Consider the following 13,715-nt stretch of genomic DNA (forward strand, 5'->3'; position numbering starts at 1 on the left):
AACTTAATAAACAGAATTTTGTTTAAAATGAGTGTATAGAAATGTTGTGTGATGAGCAACACTTAATTGGACTAGACTTGTTGGATTTGCCGATGACAGCTAATTAAAAGCTTTCGGGGACATCCGCGTGTGAGTAATTTTACTTACGTAAAGTAAAGTGTCTATACACGCATGCAGATGCTAACCAGTCCTAATAATCCTCTACTTCCTGATATGCACAATATAATGCTCCAGAAAATAAATTAACCAGGCAAGCTTTTACATCTGATAATGGACAGAGTAAACCAATCAGCCAAGACTTCAAATATCTGATAATAAACAAATTAAACCAATCAGGCATGACTTATTATATCTGATAACAGACGGAATAAACCAATTGGGCTGTACCTGTTATATTTGATAACAGACAGAACAAACCAATGAGGCAAGACGTGTGATATCTGGTATCAGACAATCTCATTACACAAACTGAGAGGCCCAAGTCAGTATTTCCTACAGACTCATCAATTGTGAAATGAATATAAGTAATAGCAGTTCAGATATTGTTACAGACTAGTATATTATGTGATTAGATGTCATTTTTGTTCAGACCTGTATGATAAAATATACATTGAGTGCCCCCCCCCCCCCCCCCCCCCCCCACAATGATATGGAATTGTATAAAAAAAAAGTATGGGGGACTGATATTTTACTCATTACTATGGGGATTTAAAAAGTTTGGGTCTGATATTTTACTCATTACTATGGGGATTTAAAAAGTTTGGGGACTGATATTTTACTCATTACTATGGGGATTTAAAAAGTTTGGGTCTGATATTTTACTCATTACTATGGGGATTTAAAAGGTTTGGGGACTGATATTTTACTCATTACTATGGGGATTTAACAAGTTTGGGGACTGATATTTTACTCATTACTATGGGGATTTAACAAGTTTGGGGACTGATCCTTTACTCATTACTATGGGGATTTAAAAAGTTTGGGGACTGATCTTTTACTCATTACTATGGGGATTTAAAAAGTTTGGGGACTGATCTTTTACTTATTATTATGGGGATTTAAAAAGTTTGGGGACTGATCTTTTACTCATTACTATGGGGATTTAAAAAGTTTGGGGACTGATCTTTTACTTATTATTATGGGGATTTAAAAAGTTTGGGGACTGATCTTTTACTTATTATTATGGGGATTTAAAAAGTTTGGGGACTGATCTTTTACTCATTACTATGGGAACTTGAAAAGTTTGGGGACTGATTATTTACTCATTACTATGGGGATTTAAAAAGTATGGGGACTGAACTTATACTCATTACTATGGGGATTTCAAAAGTTTGGGGACTGTCACAACTACAGCTTTAACTCTGTTTTTGCTAGTGCTTTTATGTGCGCATTTTAATTTTTGTTGACAGATTTACCTGATGATGCCTGTTTTTCGGGGGGTTTTAACAGGCAAAAATTTGAATTAAAGAGGGATATATTACTTTTAAAGGAGGCTTCTGACTTTTTTTGTTTACTATATATATGTATGTATGTATGTATGTATGTATGTGTGTGTATATATATATATATATATATATATATATATATATATATATATATATATTATTATCCTATAACTTACCCATGATTTCCATGACATAAACCCATTTGATAATTTAATTTGCAAGGTCTCTATAGGTAATATGTTGCTGTGGATGGGTCATTTGCTTACAAGCCAACAAGACCCGTGTACCTGAGCATAATGTTTTCAAAGATTTGTTTAAAATGCATGACGTCAAACTAATCTGTGCTAATCATGATAACGTCATATTATTGATGGCGGCGACTTTAGTTCTGTGATTTACTAAAACAATTAATAAAAATGTTATTTTAGAAGTGTTATAGAAGAAATAGAATTCGCTACTCATGTTTTTTGATATGTAAAATATCAACCTCGTCTAGTTAATCAATATTTGTCTCAGCAGAGCCTCGACAAATGCTGATTAACATAGACTCAGTTGATATTTTCCATATTAAAAAATACTTGTGATGAATATCTCTCTTTCTCTCTCTCTCTCTCTCTCTCTCTCTCTCTCTCTCTCTCTCTCTCTCTCTCTTCTCTCTCTCTCTCTCTCTCTGTCTGTCTGTCTGTCTGTCTGTCTCTCTCTCTCTCTCTCTCTCTCTCTCTCTCTCTCTCTCTCTCTCTCTCTCTCTCTCTCTCTCTCTCTCTCTCTCTCTCTCTCTCTCTCTGTATATATATACATATATTAATATGTATAACTATAAATGTGATTGTCTTATGATATCTCAAAGTTGAGAAATAGTTCTGTGGTATAATTTCCACTTTAAGAAACTACTATTTAATATTTTACAATTGTGTAGTGGTCTCTGATAGGGGAGAGGCATAGCCCAGTGGTACATAGCTCGCTTGATGCGCGGTCGGTTTGGGATCGATCCCTGTCAGTGGGCCCATTGCGCTATTTCCCGCTCCAGCCAGTGCAACACGACTGGTACATCAAAGGCCGTGGTATGTGCTATCTTGTCTATGGGATGGTGCATATAAAACATCCCTTGCTGCCAATCGAAAAGAGTAGCCCATGAAGTAGCGACAGCGGGTTTCCTCCTTCAATATCTGTGTGATCCTTAACCATATGTCTGATGCCATATAACCATAAATAAAATGTGTTGAGTGCGTCATTAAATAAAACATTTCTTTCTTTGGTCTCTGATATGAGTGTAGCAAATTGCGACAGAATACTGAACTAAATGTCCCCTGGTTTTATTATCAGTAGTCCACTACATGTATATACATGACACTGTCGCCACAAGGGAGATTGTTATGGTGGTGTACATGTGGAATCATCTCTCTGTTAGTCTAGTGTACAGTCACATGGATGTTGTCCCACTGAATGGCACGAATGAACAAAATATTGACTGAAAATATATATATATTTAATTTGTTATCCGAAAATATTTTATTCAACCAGCTACATAACTGCCATAATTAACAGCCTGGTTTATAGCATTATGGTACATGTGTATAACTGAATTGTGGCTATGTAACTCAGTCTTTATAATTTAATTTACTTGTTCTTTAAGAATCAGATATTAAGATGTTGGTTAAAAAACAAATTGGGCTACAGTTACTTTATTTAAACTTATTTTACTATGTGACTGTGTCTTTGAGATGTATAGGTTAAAAAACAAAATAGATGACAATCACTTCATTTGAACCTTATTTTACTGTTTGACTGTGTAGGTTAAGCAACAGTTTAGACTACATGTATAATCACTTTAGTTAACCCTTATTTTACTGTTTGACTGTAGGTTAAGCAACAGTTTAGACTATAATCACTTCAGTTAACCCTTATTTTACTGTTTGACTGTGTAGGTTAAGCAACAGTTTAGACTATAATCACTTTAGTTAACCCTTATTTTACTGTTTGACTGTGTAAGTTAAGCAACAGTTTAGACTATATAATCACTTTAGTTAACCCTTATTTTACTGTTTGACTGTGTAGATTAAGCAACATTTTAGACTATAATCACTTTAGTTAACCCTTATTTTACTGTTTGACTGTGTAAGTTAAGCAACAGTTTAGACTATAATCACTTCAGTTAACCCTTATTTTACTGTTTGACTGTGTAAGTTAAGCAACAGTTTAGACTACATGTATAATCACTTTAGTTAACCCTTATTTTACTGTTTGACTGTGTAGGTTAAGCAACAGTTTAGACTATAATCACTTCAGTTAACCCTTATGTTACTGTTTGACTGTGTAGGTTAAGCAACAGTTTAGACTATATAATCACTTCAGTTAACCCTTATTTTACTGTTTGACTGTGTAGGTTAAGCAACAGTTTAGACTATACTCACTTTAGTTAACCCTTATTTTACTGTTTGACTGTGTAGATTAAAAAACAATTTAGACTATAATCACTTTATTTAATCTTATTTTACTGGTTGACTATTGCCTTTGAGGTGTATGTTGAAAAAACAGAAAGAAACATTTCATTCTGATATTAATGTTCTTTAATTTTCTTTTTTATATTTCAGAGTGTGGACTCGGAAGTGAACTTGGTTACGTTGAGTGAGCTGTTGGTGATATTTAATGGTTATGAGACTCAACATCTGCTGGAAATAGGTAAATATTATATTCACATGCAGATTTCATGAACATGCATGCATGTCCTGTATACTGCACCTTTCATGGTACATGTGCTAGCTCTTCTAAAAACAAGATACTGTAAATCATAAAATAATAGCGATATTAAAGGCATATTGTCACAGACCACTGACCTATTTAATGATCAAACAAAGTATTACCTAAACAAAAATAATTTCATTTGTCCCTAAATATACTTTATTCAACCATCTTCATAACCACCATACTCCATTTATTAATGACATTTTGTAAAAATAATTGAATTATGGCAATGGTCCATAATTCAAAAACTAAAATTGCCGAGAGGGATGACATGGATTTCACTCCATCATGGTTCAGTTAAGGTGATGTGATAGCTAGATTTGGTTTCCAATAATTAATGTAATTTTTATTTAGATAAATACGGTCCTTAAATCTGTGACAGTATGCCTTTAAAATGAGTAATATATTAGTGACATAAAACTTTACACGGTCGTCATATCAGAAACTAACAAAAAGAAAGAATAAACTTTAGTTTTAGGGTGCACAGAAATAGTGTTTTTGATCAATTTTGACATTTTGCCGCTTACACTAGCCTTACAGACAACTTAAATTTAGTAGAAAATTGCAGTACTGTTGTTGTTTACCATCCTTTTGGTTTAAGCAATAGCATGTATCCATTGATGAGTACCGGCCTCGGTGGCATCGTGGTTAGGCCATCGGTCTATAGGCTGGTAGGTACTGGATGTGGATCCCAGTCAAGGCATGGGATTTTTAATCCAGATACCGACTCCAAACCCTGAGTGAGTACTCCGCAAGGCTCAATGTGTAGGTGTAAAACCACTTGCACCCGCAAGGCTCAATGAGTAGGTGTAAAACCACTTGCACCGACCAGTGATCCATAACTGGTTCAACAAAGGCCATGGTTTGTGCTATCCTGCCTGTGGATAACAAATTAAATATATATATATTTTCAGTCAATATTTTGTTCATTCGTGCCATTCAGTGGGACAACATCCATGTGACTGTACACTAGACTAACAGAGAGATGATTCCACATGTACACCACCATAACAATCTCCCTTGTGGCGACAGTGTCATGTATATACATGTAGTGGACTACTGATAATAAAAAGATCCCTTGCTGCTAATTGGAAAGAGTAGCCCATGTAGTGGCGACAGCAGGTTTCCTCTCAAGATCTGTGTGGTCCATAACCATATGTCTGACGCCATATAACCATAAATAAAATGTGTTGAGTGCATCGTTAAATAAAACATTTCTTTCTTTCCATTGATGAGTATTCATATAATATAATCACTGACAAAATAATTGCACACAATTTTTTCGGAACAGTCTGTTGTACATCTCTTTAAATTTAGTGTCATGAAATATTAGCGTCTTGTACGACCTCGCTAAATTCGCTAACATTTTCTGATTTACAGTACATGCTACTCAGCTTAAAGATGTAGGGAGCTGGAGCTCAACTGTCCTATCAGAATTCACGGAGAACTATTCTTAAAGATACACCACTCGATCAAAATTAAACTATAATTAAAATTATAGAACTATAGATTGGTTGGTTAAACTTTATTTAAACAAAATTGTTGAATGTTCACAAATCAGCTTAAGTTAGCGCAGTTGTATTTGCTAGCCCATTTGTTTTAGAAAGCCCAAAATGGTTAATTAGTGTTTATTTGTGTATACATAAATAAAAAGACAATTTGTTTTTTAACAATTTGGTAAATGTGCTTAAATAAAAGAAACCACTCATGACTTTTAAAACAAAATGAGACATTTGATTCAATTGATACATGATGTGTCAGTATAAGTAACAGGAGATTTTCAATACAAAGTGAAATGTGTAACTGTCACGTCACTAAATGTAGCTTGTGTTTTAAACTACAATGCAGTAGTACCATTGCAGTAGTACATGTACCAACTTGCCAAATAGTTTTGTCTTTGTATATTATCCACCATTGTTTTTGGAGCTCTACATATATAAGACAGACAAACACAGGCCTGCCATGTTGATACTGCTTGCACCACCTCGAAGTGGAGAACTGTTGGAATCCAGCTGGAACTGATTTCTGTTGGACCTGATTTCTGTAAATTTAATTTGAGATTCCAGTTGTGCATGCCTGCAGTTTCTTGTTTAGACTATTCACTTCCATGCACTGAGTATGTTTTTGTTATGTCTACTGAAGTCCAAGATATTATCTTTATTGAAATCTCTGGTAAGACAAAAACCACTCCTTGGGAAATACATGTATATATTTAGAGAAAGAAGAGAAATCTTGGTATGGTAGACCAAGTTCCAGTCCCTGTTTGCAACATAATGTCTGTATAACATACATGTATATATTGAGAGAAAGAAGTCGAGAAATCTTGGTATGGTAGACCAAGTTAGCAACGTAACGTCTGTATAACATACATGTATATATTAAGAGAAAGAAGTCGAGAAATCTTGGTATGGTAGACCAAGTTAGCAACGTAACGTCTGTATAACATACATGTATATATTGAGAGAAAGAAGTCGAGAAATCTTGGTATGGTAGACCAAGTTAGCAACGTAACGTCTGTATAACATACATGTATATATTGAGAGAAAGAAGTCGAGAAATCTTGGTATGGTAGACCAAGTTAGCAACGTAACGTCTGTATAACATACATGTATATATTGAGAGAAAGAAGTCGAGAAATCTTGGTATGGTAGACCAAGTTAGCAACGTAACGTCTGTATAACATACATGTATATATTGAGAGAAAGAAGTCGAGAAATCTTGGTATGGTAGACCAAGTTAGCAACGTAACGTCTGTATAACATACATGTATATATTAAGAGAAAGAAGTCGAGAAATCTTGGTATGGTAGACCTATTTCCAGTCCCTGTTTGCAACATAATGTCTGTATAACATACATGTATATATTGAGAGAAAGAAGTCGAGAAATCTTGGTATGGTAGACCAAGTTAGCAACGTAACGTCTGTATAACATACATGTATATATTAAGAGAAAGAAGTCGAGAAATCTTGGTATGGTAGACCAAGTTCCAGTCCCTGTTTGCAACATAATGTCTGTATAACATACATGTATATATTGAGAGAAAGAAGTCGAGAAATCTTGGTATGGTAGACCAAGTTAGCAACGTAACGTCTGTATAACATACATGTATATATTGAGAGAAAGAAGTCGAGAAATCTTGGTATGGTAGACCAAGTTAGCAACGTAACGTCTGTATAACATACATGTATATATTGAGAGAAAGAAGTCGAGAAATCTTGGTATGGTAGACCAAGTTAGCAACGTAACGTCTGTATAACATACATGTATATATTGAGAGAAAGAAGTCGAGAAATCTTGGTATGGTAGACCTAGTTCCAGTCCCTGTTTGCAACATAATGTCTGTATAACATACATGTATATATTGAGAGAAAGAAGTCGAGAAATCTTGGTATGGTAGACCAAGTTAGCAACGTAACGTCTGTATAACATACATGTATATATTGAGAGAAAGAAGTCGAGAAAACTTGGTATGGTAGACCAAGTTAGCAACGTAACGTCTGTATAACATACATGTATATATTAAGAGAAAGAAGTCGAGAAATCTTGGTATGGTAGACCTAGTTCCAGTCACTGTTAGCAACGTAACGTCTGTATAACATACATGTATATATTGAGAGAAAGAAGTCGAGAAATCTTGGTATAGTAGACCCAGTTCCAGTCACTGTTAGCAACGTAACGTCTGTATAAAATACATATGTATATTGAGAGAAAGAAGAAAGAGAAATCTTGGTATGGTAGACCAAGTTAGCAATGTAACGTCTGTATTTAACATACATGTATATATTAAGAGAAAGAAGTCGAGAAATCTTGGTATGGTAGACCTAGTTCCAGTCACTGTTAGCAACGTAACGTCTGTATAAAATACATGTGTATATTGAGAGAAAGAAGAAAGAGAAATCTTGGTATGGTAGACCAAGTTCCAGTCTCTGTTAGCAACGTAATGTCTGTATAACATACACACATGTAATGTGGAGTGAATGTCAGTAATGTCATACTGAATGTGAGTAACATTCATGGTTACCTTTATTCTGACAGTATGGGTGATGGTTTGGTTGCAATCACCATTTCCTGTTAGTGTCAGTGTGATCCCTTTCCAGCAGTATATATAGATAAATGCTGCAAAAATGGTTTATTTTTGTATTTTACATCTCCAAAATTCCATGCCTTCATGTGCTTATACACATTAAATAATCAGCCCATTAAAAATAACATATTTAAGTACGGCATGTCATCACAGCTATACTTATTCCAATGAGCTCTGTCTGGGTTTAATTCTGATTGAGTAAACTTGTCTGGGGTGGCAGTTCTCTTTGTGGCAATGCAAGAAGGATGAAATATCAAGTAAAGGATCTCCATCCTTTAAAACGAGACACTAGACAGAGATTCATGGAATCATTCACCATTTTGTCACATTCCCATATGTCCCTGATCATGTGTTACAGTTTTGTCATTCCAATTAAAAGTGCAAATATTAATGCTGTAATAAAAAATTAATAAGGAAGTAACACTGATGGCACTTGGTAAATTCCAGAGAGTTGATTCATGCATCATCTTCCTGTCGCAGCTATACTGAAATGTGCCGTGGCCAGTACTTGTTACTAATTAACTATCGTGACTGCCTCTGTGGCCTAATTTTACTTGCGTCTCTCGGAGTTCTATTCATAGTCCGTGTTACTGGTACAGTCAATGCATACTCAAACACTTTAATTGCCTGTCAAACAAGGATGGGCTCCGGAGAGGAGGGCAGCTGGACATCTCATTGAAAATCTACAGAACTTACATTCATTTAAATTATTTACATGCTTGTTAACAAGTTTCAATGGTGTCGCCTCAGACGGTGATTAGTGTTTAGTGTTTAGTAGTGATAAATGAGACTAGCTGCTGTATAGAAGTCACCCTTTCCAACCCATATACCTTGGGCTTGAGGGCTTATAGTAGAGGTCACCCTTTCCAACCCATATACCTCGGGCTTGAAGGCTTATAGTAGAGGTCACCCTTTCCAACCCATATACCTCGGGCTTGAGGGATTATAGTAGAGGTCACCCTTTCCCATATACCTTGGGCTTGAGGGCTTATAGTAGAGGTCACCCTTTTCCATATACCTCGGGGCTTGAGGGCTTATAGTAGAGGTCACCCTATCCAACCCATATACCTCGGGCATGAGGGCTTATAGTAGAGGTCACCCTTTCCAACCCATACATCTCGGGGCTTGAAGGCTTATAGTAGAGGTCACCCTTTCCCATATACTTTGGGGCTTGAGGGTTTATAGTAGAGGTCACCCTTTCCAACCCATATACCTCAGGGCTTGAGGGTTTATAGTAGAGGTCACCCTTTCCAACCCATATACCTCGGGCTTGAGGGCTTATAGTAGAGGTCACCCTTTCCAACCCATGTACCTCGGGCTTGAGGGCTTATAATACAGGTCACCCTTTCCCATATACCTTGGGCTTGAGGGCTTATAGTAGAGGTCACCCTTTCCCATATACCTTGGGCTTGAGGGCTTATAGTAAAGGTCACACTTTCCCATATACATTGGGCTCGAGGGCTTATAGTAGAGGTCACCCTTTCCAACCCATGTACCTCGGGCTTGAGGGATTATAGTAGAGGTCACCCTTTCCAACCCATGTACCTCAGGCTTACGGGTTTATAGTAGAGGTCACCCTTTCCAACCCATATACCTCGGGCTTGAGGGCTTATAGTAGAGGTCACCCTTTCCAACCCATGTACCTTGGGCTTAAGGGCTTATAGTAGAGGTCACCCTTTCCAACCCATATACCTCGGGCTTGAGGGCTTATAGTAGAGGTCACCCTTTCCAACCCATGTACCTCGGGCTTGAGGGCTTATAATACAGGTCACCCTTTCCCATATACCTTGGGCTTGAGGGCTTATAGTAGAGGTCACCCTTTCCAACCCATATACCTCGGGCTTGAAGGCTTATAGTAGAGGTCACCCTTTCCAACCCATATACCTCGGGCTTGAAGGCTTATAGTAGAGGTCACCCTTTCCAACCCATATACCTCGGGCTTGAGGGATTATAGTAGAGGTCACCCTTTCCCATATACCTTGGGCTTGAGGGCTTATAGTAGAGGTCACCCTTTCCAACCCATATACCTCGGGCTTGAAGGCTTATAGTAGAGGTCACCCTTTCCAACCCATATACCTCGGGCTTGAGGGATTATAGTAGAGGTCACCCTTTCCCATATACCTTGGGCTTGAGGGCTTATAGTAGAGGTCACCCTTTTCCATATACCTCGGGGCTTGAGGGCTTATAGTAGAGGTCACCCTATCCAACCCATATACCTCGGGCATGAGGGCTTATAGTAGAGGTCACCCTTTCCAACCCATACACCTCGGGGCTTGAAGACTTATAGTAGAGGTCACCCTTTCCCATATACTTTGGGGCTTGAGGGTTTATAGTAGAGGTCACCCTTTCCAACCCATATACCTCAGGGCTTGAGGGTTTATAGTAGAGGTCACCCTTTCCAACCCATATACCTCGGGCTTGAGGGCTTATAGTAGAGGTCACCCTTTCCAACCCATGTACCTCGGGCTTGAGGGCTTATAATACAGGTCACCCTTTCCAACCCATATACCTTGGGCTTGAGGGCTTATAGTAGAGGTCACCCTTTCCCATATACCTTGGGCTTGAGGGCTTATAGTAAAGGTCACACTTTCCCATATACATTGGGCTCGAGGGCTTATAGTAGAGGTCACCCTTTCCAACCCATGTACCTCGGGCTTGAGGGATTATAGTAGAGGTCACCCTTTCCAACCCATGTACCTCAGGCTTACGGGTTTATAGTAGAGGTCACCCTTTCCAACCCATATACCTCGGGCTTGAGGGCTTATAGTAGAGGTCACCCTTTCCAACCCATGTACCTTGGGCTTAAGGGCTTATAGTAGAGGTCACCCTTTCCAACCCATATACCTCGGGCTTGAGGGCTTATAGTAGAGGTCACCCTTTCCAACCCATGTACCTCGGGCTTGAGGGCTTATAATACAGGTCACCCTTTCCCATATACCTTGGGCTTGAGGGCTTATAGTAGAGGTCACCCTTTCCAACCCATATACCTCGGGCTTGAGGGCTTATAGTAGAGGTCACCCTTTCCAACCCATATACCTCGGGCTTGAGGGCTTATAGTAGAGGTCACCCTTTCCCATATACCTTGGGCTTGAGGGCTTATAGTAGAGGTCACCCTTTCCATATACCTCGGGGCTTGAGGGCTTATAGTAGAGGTCACCCTTTCCAACCCATATACCTCGGGCTTGAGGGCTTATAGTAGAGGTCACCCTTTCCCCCAACCTCGGGGCTTGAGGGCTTATAGTAGAGGTCACCCTTTTCCATATACCTCGGGGCTTGAGGGCTTATAGTAGAGGCTTGAGGGCATGAGGGCTTATAGTAGAGGTCACCCTTTCCAACCCATATACCTCAGGGCTTGAGGGCTTATAGTAGAGGTCACCCTTTCCCTTTGGGGCTTGAGGGCTTATAGTAGAGGTCACCCTTTCCAACCCATATACCTCAGGGCTTGAGGGCTTATAGTAGAGGTCACCCTTTCCAACCCATATACCTCGGGCTTGAGGGCTTATAGTAGAGGTCACCCTTTCCAACCCATGTACCTCGGGCTTGAGGGCTTATAGTAGAGGTCACCCTTTCCCATATACCCTTGAGGGCTTATAGTAGAGGCTGGGCTTGAGGGCTTATAGTAGAGGTCACACTTTCCCATATTGGGCTCGAGGGCTTATAGTAGAGGTCACCCTTTCCAACCCATGTACCTCGGGCTTGAGGGATTATAGTAGAGGTCACCCTTTCCAACCCATATACTTCAAGGGCTTGAGGGCTTATAGTAGAGGTCACCCTTTCCAACCCATGTACCTCAGGCTTACGGGTTTATAGTAGAGGTCACCCTTTCCAACCCATATACCTCGGGCTTGAGGGCTTATAGTAGAGGTCACCCTTTCCAACCCATGTACCTCGGGCTTAAGGGCTTATAGTAGAGGTCACCCTTTCCAACCCATATACCTCGGGCTTGAGGGCTTATAGTAGAGGTCACCCTTTCCAACCCATGTACCTCGGGCTTGAGGGCTTATAATACAGGTCACCCTTTCCCATATACCTTGGGCTTGAGGGCTTATAGTAGAGGTCACCCTTTCCCATATACCTTGGGCTTGAGGGCTTATAGTAAAGGTCACACTTTCCCATATACATTGGGCTTGAGGGCTTATAGTAGACATCACCCTTTCCAACCCATATACTTCAGGTTTGAGGGCTTTTAGTAGAGGTCATCCTTTCCAACCCATATACTTCAAGGGCTTGAGGGCTTATAGTAGAGGTCACCCTTTCCAAGCCATATACCTTGGGGCTTGAGGGCTTATATTAGAGGTCGTCCTTTCCAACCCATATACTTCAAGGGCTTGAGGGCTAATAGTAGAGGTCACCCTTTCCCATATACCTTGGGCTTGAGGGCTTATAGTAAAGGTCACACTTTCCCATATACCTTGGGCTCGAGGGCTTATAGTAGAGGTCACCCTTTCCAACCCATATACTTACGGTTTGAGGGCTTATAGTAGAGATCATCCTTTCCAACACATATACTTCAAGGGCTTGAAGGCTTATAGTAGAGGTCACCCTTTCCAACCCATATACTTCAAGGGCTTGAGGGCTTATAGTAGAGGTCACCCTTTCCAACCCTTATACCTTGGGCTTGAGGGCTTATAGTAGAGGTCACCCTTTCCAACCCATGTACCTCGGGCGTAAGGGCTTATAGTAGAGGTCACCCTTTCCAACCCATATACCTCGGGCTTGAGGGCTTATAGTAGAGGTCACCCTTTCCAACCCATGTACCTCGGGTTTGAGGGCTTATAGTACAGGTCACCCTTTCCCATATACCTTGGGCTTGAGGGCTTATAGTAGAGGTCACCCTTTCCCATATACCTTGGTCTTGAGGGCTTATAGTAAAGGTCACACTTTCCCATATACCTTGGGCTTGAGGGCTTATAGTAGAGGTCATCCTTTCCAACCCATATACCTCGGGGCTTGAGGGCTTATAGTAGTGGTCACCCTTTCCAACCCATATACTTCAAGGGCTTGAGCGCTTATCAAGAGGTCACTCTTTCCAAGCCATATACCTTGAGGCTTGAGGGCTTATATTAGAGGTCACCCTTTCCAACCCATATACTTCAAGGGCTTGAGGGCTTATAGTAGAGGTCATCCTTTCCAACCCATATACTTCAGGGCTTGAGGGCTTATAGTAGAGGTCACTCTTTCTAACCCATATACTTGAAGGGCTTGAGGGCTCATAGTAGAGGTCACCCTTTCCAACCCATCTATCTCGGGGCTTGAGGGCCTATAGTAGAGGTCACCCTTTCCAACCCATCTATCTCGGGACTTGAGGGCTTATAGTAGAGGTCACCCTTTCCAACCCTATACTTCAAGGGCTTGAGGGCTTATGGTAGATGTCACCCTTTCCAAGCCATATACTTCAAGGGCTTGAGGGCTTATAGTAGATGTCACCCTTTCCAACCCATAT

General features: G+C 39.6%; 1 protein-coding gene across 1 annotated transcript in view; it reads left to right on the forward strand.

Annotated features, from left to right (window-relative positions):
• The window catches only part of LOC121383699 (focadhesin-like), a 578,322-nt gene that overhangs the window by 483,129 nt on the left and 81,478 nt on the right, over positions 1 to 13,715 (forward strand). Inside the window, exon 9 of the mRNA XM_041513796.1 lies at positions 4,037 to 4,124. Coding sequence (XP_041369730.1) covers positions 4,037 to 4,124 — 88 coding nt within the window. The remainder of the gene's footprint in view (positions 1 to 4,036; positions 4,125 to 13,715) is intronic.

This window comes from Gigantopelta aegis, chromosome 2 (assembly GCF_016097555.1).
Source record: "Gigantopelta aegis isolate Gae_Host chromosome 2, Gae_host_genome, whole genome shotgun sequence".
In the NCBI taxonomy this organism is placed as follows: Eukaryota; Metazoa; Mollusca; class Gastropoda; order Neomphalida; family Peltospiridae; genus Gigantopelta; species Gigantopelta aegis.